At 65.4% G+C, this 7,496-nt stretch overlaps 2 protein-coding genes across 2 annotated transcripts; one reads left to right on the top strand and one right to left on the bottom strand.

The window, feature by feature from the left end:
• Positions 1-268: 268 nt before the first annotated feature.
• Positions 269-1,258, top strand: MNEG_11995 (hypothetical protein; the record flags this gene model as incomplete). The annotated part of the gene is made up of 1 exon (XM_014039534.1): positions 269-1,258. The coding sequence occupies one exon, from the start codon at positions 269-271 to the stop codon at positions 1,256-1,258; it is 990 nt and encodes a 329-aa protein (XP_013894988.1).
• Positions 1,259-1,935: 677 nt separating this feature from the next.
• MNEG_11994 (preprotein translocase subunit SecA) lies at positions 1,936-7,227 on the bottom strand (the record flags this gene model as incomplete). The annotated part of the gene is made up of 12 exons (XM_014039533.1): positions 1,936-2,368; positions 2,611-2,726; positions 3,178-3,287; positions 3,773-3,875; positions 4,128-4,349; positions 4,567-4,836; positions 5,158-5,421; positions 5,680-5,778; positions 6,068-6,115; positions 6,337-6,434; positions 6,796-6,961; positions 7,216-7,227. 12 exons carry the CDS (start codon positions 7,225-7,227, stop codon positions 1,936-1,938), a joined length of 1,941 nt encoding a protein of 646 aa, XP_013894987.1.
• Positions 7,228-7,496: the final 269 nt, after the last annotated feature.

The raw sequence follows: 7,496 nt of genomic DNA, 5'->3' as shown, positions 1-7,496 counted from the left end.
CGAGGAGGATGAAGAGGAGGAGCAGGTGAGGGGCTCGGGTGCTGCGGAGCTAGCAAGGCCGTTTGTCCGACCGCTTCTCGATTTATGCGTATTTTGGAGACGACAACCAAAGACGTTCTGACGCCCACACGCGTAATTCACGGCGCCGACGCCGGCGCTCTTTTCAGACCCTTGTGCGGTCTCAGCAACCTGGCAGGTCTCCGGCGACCGCCTGCGCCGTGCCCCCACCACCGGGGGCTCAGCCAGCACCCCACACGCGCAGAACAGCATGACCATGACCCCCGCCCGCCCCACGTTTGACGCGCCTCCCGCAGCTTTGAACCCCTCCGCCCTCACCTCTCCACCCCAGGGGCTCACACTGGATGAGTACGAGGCGGCCAGGAAGAGCCGCATCGGCAGCGCCGCCGGCGCCGCCGTTCCGGGAGGCGTGCGGGGCACCAGCGGCGGCGGCGGCGGCGGCGGCGGCGGCGGCGGCGGCGGTCGCGATGGCGCTGGGGGAGGCGATGACCTGGCGGCCGCCCTCACGAGCACGAGTGCGGATCAGATGCGCAGCGACGAGGAGCTGGCGCGGGAGCTGCAGAGGCAGATGGATCTGGAGGAGCAGGGGGAGCCGCCGGCGGGCGGTTACGGCGGCGGCTACGGCGGTGGTTACGGTGGCGATTACGGCGGCGGTTACGGCGGCGGTTACGGCGGCGGTTATGGCGGCGGCAACGGCGGTAGAGGAGTTGGAGGGAACGAGGGACGCCAAGGCGGAGGGGGGCGGATTGGGTTTGGAGCCCGGGGCGCCAGGGGCGGCGAGGGAGCGGCTTACTGGCATGGCTACAGCGGCGGCGGCGGCGGCGACAGCAGCAGAACGGTCAGGGGCGGCGGTGGTGTCGGCTTTCACCCGGGGTCCAGAGGCGACGGTTTCGGCAGCGGCGCCGGAGGCGGGGCGTCAAGCTACCGCGGCGGCAGGCATGGCGGCAGGGCTGGGTACGATGCTGGTGGTGGTGGCAACCGCGCCAGCTTTGGCGGCCGTGGTCATGGCGGCCTGCGCCAGCAGCAGCAGCAGCAGCAGCAGCAGCAGCAGCAGCAGCAGCAGCAGCAGCAGCAGCAGCAGCAGCAGCAGCAGCAGCAGCATTCTCTGATCTCTGATGGGCAATGGGGAGACTCAGGTCAGGAGCAACGCGGCGGCCGCGACACCGGGCGTGGCGCGCCGGGAAGCGGTGGCAGCAGCAGAGGCGGTCCGAGCAGGGGGCGGCGGGGCAGACCGTGGTAACACACCTCGGCTTCATTGATCACGCTTGCATGTGTCATTAGACACAGAAATGCTCATTCATGAGTTCCTTAGAGTCACAGCTTTCCTGGTTTTCCAGATGTAGGCTGCGCACCTTGCACCGCTGGCCGAGCAGCAAGGGGGCCACGCAAGCGGGCGCACAGAGCCTGCCAGCACGGCGCAGCACCCAAGGTAGCAGCTGCTTGGCAGCTGCGCAGACGCAGCATCTCTGCGCCGCGGCCTGCATCTGCACGTCCTGCTTACCCAGCAGCTTCTTGTGATGGTCGAAGCAATTTGCAGGAGGCTCCGCTGCTGTTGACGCGTGAAGCCCTTGTGATGCTCACTGAGCATCGTCTCTGAATGGCATACAGATCGCAGCCACAGCCACAGGCACACTTTGTCATGAGCATCCCCTACTACCACGACACCGCCGCTGCGGAGCAGCGATTGAGCAGGTGCGCGCATGCGCGCATCTTGCTCATCAATGGCGAAAGGGCAGTGCTGGCACAAGCGCGGAGCGAGCCAAGAAATACGCATCACCTCGCGTGCTTTGCAGGCCCGCCAGGCGGCACGTGAGTGCATTTGCCGATCCCTCGCAGCGAAGTCGCGCAGCCGGGATTTGCAAGGCAAAAAAGGGGATCAAATGAGTAAAAACATTGATGCCCGACCAGGCGCCGCGACTAAATGCCGCCAGTCCCGCCGACGCCGCCGCCGCCGCTTCCGCCTGATGCTGCCCGCTCAGCCTCCCCGCCGCCAGGGCCGCCGCCGCCGCCGCCGCCGCTGCCGTCGCCACCATAGCCTGGCCCTGCGGCCGGCGCCTGCGCGGCAGCTTCCCACAGGTCGGCCAGATCGTCATATGAGATCTCATCCCTCTCCGAGCCCACTGCCGCTGCTGCTGCCCCATTGGATGTGCTTACCACCTCCGCCGACGAGCCGGCGTCGTGGCCGCCATCCAGGCCCCCGGCCAACACACCGCCCGCTGCCCCGTCGGCTGCCGACGAGGCGGCCGGCAGGGAGGGGCCCCTGGTGACGTCATCTGACGTCAGCAGCGGCTGGTCCGCGAGGAGGCCGAAATTGAGGTCGGGCGTCATGAGCCGCTGCACCACCACATCCCTGCTCGGGTGGGAGGGAGGGGGTATGGGAGAGGGATTTGTCCCAGAGGTAGTTGGTCGGTCGGCTGAGGCTGTGGAGCCGACCGTGGTCATAGTGTGGGGGTCTATCAGGCGACGAAAGACCCCACCTGGGGCCTTGAGGACCAGCAGCCTTCGCCCAAGGCAGCAGCGCGCTGCATATCTGTAAACACCCTTGTTCTGCTCCTGACACATTGGAAACTGGGTGAGGTGCGCGCCGCGCACCTGTACGCGCCCAGCAGGTTGAGGAACAGCCTGTTGCCCTCCGTCCTGAACTCGTCCAGGGGCTGCGCGTTGCTGTAGGCCTTGAGGCCCACCGCCTTCTTCACCTTGTCCATATCCTGGGGTTGTTTTTAAGGGGGGGTGGGGGTAAGGGGCCGGGAGGTTTTGAAGGAGGGTTGGTTTGGGTATCGGTGCAGGAAAAGGGAGCTGTGCAGGCTTTGGTGAAGGGGCGCGCCACAGGGCCGCTGGGAGGGCGGGGTGGGCGAGGGGGCGGCAAGGCTGGCGAGGGGGCTGAATGGGAGGTGGATGGTGGGTAGCGTGAGTGGACACCTGGGAGATGGGCGCGTGGAGGTTGGTGTGAGGGGTCCGTGGGAGGGTGGTCGGGCAGGGCGCGGGTCGTGCACCATCCGCTGCATACGGGTCTGACGCTCAAAGCACTGAGCGTCAGACTACCGTACACACTTCATGACGGCACAACATGCTTCGCCAGCAGCAAGGAAAAAACTCCTGTGGAAAGGGAAAAAACCCCGGAGCGGCAGAGCGGGGGCTCGAACCCGGGCCACGCCGCACCTCGAGGAAGCAGGACCACAGCACGTCGATCCACTCCAGCAGGACCGCCTGGTCGTATGCCGCCAGGTATAGGTCAGCGTCCAGGTCCAGCAGGCCGCCAGAGGAGGATCCTTTAGGAGGGGGGCCGTGGCCGCGGAGTTGTTGGAGTGGCCGTTGGTGTGAGTATTCGTGAGTGTGTGGCTGTGTGCGTGCATGTGTTGACGTGGGTGTGCACGAATAAGAGTGTGTGTGTGTGTGTGACTGCGCGAATTATGTGCGTGTGTGTGGGGAGGGGAAGATTGGCAGTTTCCCTGTGAAATGGGAGGGGGGGCAAAGAGCAAACGGGCAGCACTGTGAGCGTCCCACGCGCAATCAGTCGCCGTTCCGAGGTGTCTTGTGCCCAACGAGCCCGGGATTGCCAGACAACGCTTTCACTCCCGCCAACATGCACCAATGAGTGTGCGCATGCGCTTGCCGGGGGCGCAAACGCAAAAGCCGATCGCCAAACCCGCCGTGAATAATAATTTTGGGGGCCGGCGTTCGTGCAACAAAGCCGCCTCCTGACATTGGATGGCGTCCTGAGGCGCTCCAAGGGGGCGCCGCCCCCCCCGCTCACCTGCGCTGGCGCTGCCGGCGACGATCATCTTTTTCAGGGCAACACGCCGCAGCTCAAACGCCTGCACCAGCGCGGTGCCCAGGTAGTCCCGCAGGACAGCCACCTGCGCAGGCGGCGGCGGGGGCACGCGGCACGGTTGCGAAGCAGCTAGGTTGGTACACCGCACGGCACGTGGGATCAGGGAGGGGTGAGGGCGTGCTCGCGCCCGCGCAGGGGAGAGCGGGCGTGATGTCACAACGGCGGGCCGGACGGATGAGCGCGGGGCGGCGAGGTCACAAGGGAACATTGCTAGAACAACACCACACGCAGCGCGCGCCCGCTCCGCCACGAGTTCCGCCCCCCCATTCCAGGACACCTTGTCAGCGTGGCGCCCCTCCAGCTTCGGCCGCTGCGCCCCCACCGCCGCCTCCACCTTTGCCGAATCGTCCTGCGCCTGCCAGCTGCCGCCTCTGCTGTTGCTGCTGCCACCCGCCGCCTGCCCTCTCCGACGCGCCGCCCCCCCCGCCGCGCCGCCCGCCGCCGGTGTTCCAAACAGCCGCGCGTGGGCGGCCAGGGCTAAGTGGGTGCGCAGGGATACCTGACAGCAAAGGATGTGAAAAGGGCATGAACAACACACACATTAACCAGTGCCGAGTTGTGTCGGGGAGCTGAGTTGCGTGCCAGGCCTGCATTGCTTTGGTCTTTTTGGCTCGTCCATAGGCCCCAAAACTTCCAACAAAAGATGTCATCCGCAGCATGATCTGCAGAATTCATCCGCTTCTCAGCTCGTGGCCACAGCCGACACCGCCGGTCACCTGGAACTCTGCCCTGGGCCAGGGCAGGGGCGCGCTGCTGAGGAGGTGCGCGGCCAGCTCCTGCAACTGCCGCTGAGTCAGCACGGCCACCTCTGGCACAGATAACGCCATCTGCTGCTGCTGAAACTGCTGCTGCAAAGGGTTGCTGCCGGTCAGGGGGCCGCCTGCGGGATCGGTGAGGCCTGCGCCGTCGCCCCCCTGCAGCAGCTGGCTGAGGGTTGATGCGGTGACGTCATAGCTGACGCCGTTGACCACCTCCCTGAATTCCACCTGTTGATGTGTGGCATGTGGTGGGAGTCATCAGTATGGGTGAGCGGTGTGTGTCTGGAGGTCGCGGGTCAGCCGTGTTCGCGCGCATGCGAATGTGGGTTCACACAAGGTGCAGGTCTCATTGTGGATGACGTGAAGTCATTAGATGGGCAGAGGACGGCCACTGTGGGCGCGTGTTGTGCGAACCTGCCCTCTGCGGCGCGCAGCAGAGCCCCTTGGATCCGGGATCGTGAAATTGACACACAAACGAACGCGCGCGCGCGCGCACACACACACACACACACACACACACACACATACAACACAAACCCCCCACCCCACCTGCATCTTGCCAACGATCTCCGGCGGGTTGACCAACCGGTTGACCGCTGACATCAGCGCCGTCAGTGGGCTGACGCGCGCCTGCTGCTGCTGCTGCTGGCCGCTGCCGCCGCCGCCGAGGCCGCCGCCGGCAGGGCCGGGCGGCCCGAGCAGCGGCCCGCCGCCCGCGGCCGCGACGTCGTCCGGCGTGAGCGTCTCTTGCAGCCAGTCGGAGGGACTTTTGCTGGGGTCGATGAAGCGCGACACCTGGTCATCCACCCATTGCTGGGTTTCGCAATTTGTACAAGGAAGGAGATGCGAGGTTCTAGGCTCAGAAGTCGTGGGGCTATGGGGAATGGGTGGTTGCGTGCTGATGCCCAGCAACAGATCGCAGTTCTTGTCAGCAACGGACGGGCCGTTGAGGGTGGCCCCGAACTCGGGCTACCCAGCCGCCTGCCGCCGCGAGCACCAAAAAAGAGCCAGGCCGATGCGAACGGCCAGTGGACGCATGTCCCTGCAGCGATTGCCGCGGCCCAAACCCACCTGTATGTACAGGTGCACCGCCCTCTGCCGCTGCTGGGGGCTGCCCGACAGCATCAGGCGCCGAAGCCCGTACAGGTTTCGGCGGTACCCCTCCAAAACCTTCAGTTGGCAAAGTGCAGGAAGCGTGGGTGGGATTGGGTGGGGTGGAGGACCCTGAAGGTGGGGTGGGGCTGGCGAGCTTGATGCATGGGGTCAGGTTGGGTGGGGGCCGTCGAGCATGTCCGGAGAAATAAACCCTGGCACGCTCCGATGCAGCACCTCATCACAGTTGCCCCGCCCTGGACCGTCTCAGGGCTGCTCGGTGTGCTGTCCAAGGCAGAGGACGCATGGGGCAGCCGACACGGACTCAGCTCCGAATACACAAGCGGCTTCTCAACGGCGCGCCCACCTCGTCAAACTGCTGCATTTCCCGCCGCAGCATCTGCCAAAACCGCTCCTGAGAGGATGAGTGGGTGCGCGGGTCCCCAAATGGAGGTGGGTTTGAAAGCCTTGACATGATGCGGCGGGGGAGAGGAGCCACGAGATGGTCTACACAGCGTGGCAACGCCCTCGAGTGAAGATGGAAGCCAGCCACCTTAGGAGGCCACGCGAGCCACCGCACGGGCTCACTCAAAGTGCCAGCTGGGCAGTCCGGCTTGCCAAGTCCGCAGCCCGCACCTGGTTCTTCTGGATGGACTGGATTGTGGTCTGGAGCAGCGGCATGTCCATGTAGGTCAGTCCGGCAGATGCGGGAAGTACAGTCCAGAGCCGGTTGACTGGAGGGGAGGAGGAAGGCGCGTGGAACGCACATTTTGGCGCAAAGCCACTGGCGTTGAAGAGCCAGGGTTGAGAAGTGGAGTGCAAATGCAGCGAAGGCTGCTGGTTCAACACCGCTACAGCACAACTCCCAGGGGAAAAGCGAAACCTCGCGCCTCCTGCCCTATATCCGTGAGAAACCCTCCCCCAAAGAACCCACGCGGCTGCAGGCTCGTGCCCCGCCCAACGGCTTGGGCGCCGGTCAAAAAATACAGCATGCTGCTGCTCATGCGATACAAAAACGCTTCCTTTGCTGCTCGACAGCAGGAAACGACAGCACAAAACGAGGGCAGCAAGGGGCCTGGCGGCGCGTCCACTCACGGCCGCTGTCGCCGAGCTGCCGCAGGGCCGGGTCAGTGACGTCGAACATCATGCGGGTCGTCCCCGGGTCGCCCTGGCGCCCCGCGCGGCCCCGCAGCTGCTGCTCTATGCGGCCGCTCTCCTGTAGGGACGTGCCCACGACCAGCAGGCCCCCCACCGCGCGGACCTGTGACGAGGGTTTCGGGTGTAGGGTTTAGCGTTCAGGGTTTAGGTTACGAGGTTTAGTTTACGAGTGTTACCCATTACAAGTGTTGAGGGCGCGAGTTTGAGAGTGCATGATTGCAAACGTGCGGGCGGGGAGTGCGGATGTGTGGAGATGCGGATGCTCGCAAGCAAAGCAGGCCGTGTATCCAGCCGGCTTGGGGCGCCCCCCTCTGCTGCACCAGGCGACCCCTCCGACAGCGCTCCACCCCGCCCCACCTCCTCCGCCATGACGGCGCACTGCTGGTCAAACCAGAGCCACAGCAACAGAGCCGCCTTGACGCAGAAAGGCTGCAGGGGGCCGGCCAGGGGGTCCGCCCCGCCCTGGTCTGTGTGTGTGTGTGTGTGGGGAGGGCGGGTGGTGGGCAGGTCGGGATCAGAGGTTGACAGGCGGTTGGGTGACGTGGGGGTGTGCGAACCACGAACACGTGCCCCGTCAAGGGCCAGGGTTGCGGCGTATGGGCAGGAAGTGAAAAGCTATGTGCCCGGGATTCATGGGC

The sequence above is a fragment of the Monoraphidium neglectum genome (genome assembly GCF_000611645.1).
Source record: "Monoraphidium neglectum strain SAG 48.87 unplaced genomic scaffold scaffold03005, whole genome shotgun sequence".
Classification (NCBI taxonomy): Eukaryota; Viridiplantae; Chlorophyta; class Chlorophyceae; order Sphaeropleales; family Selenastraceae; genus Monoraphidium; species Monoraphidium neglectum.
This window is presented reverse-complemented; position numbering and strand designations above follow the sequence as displayed.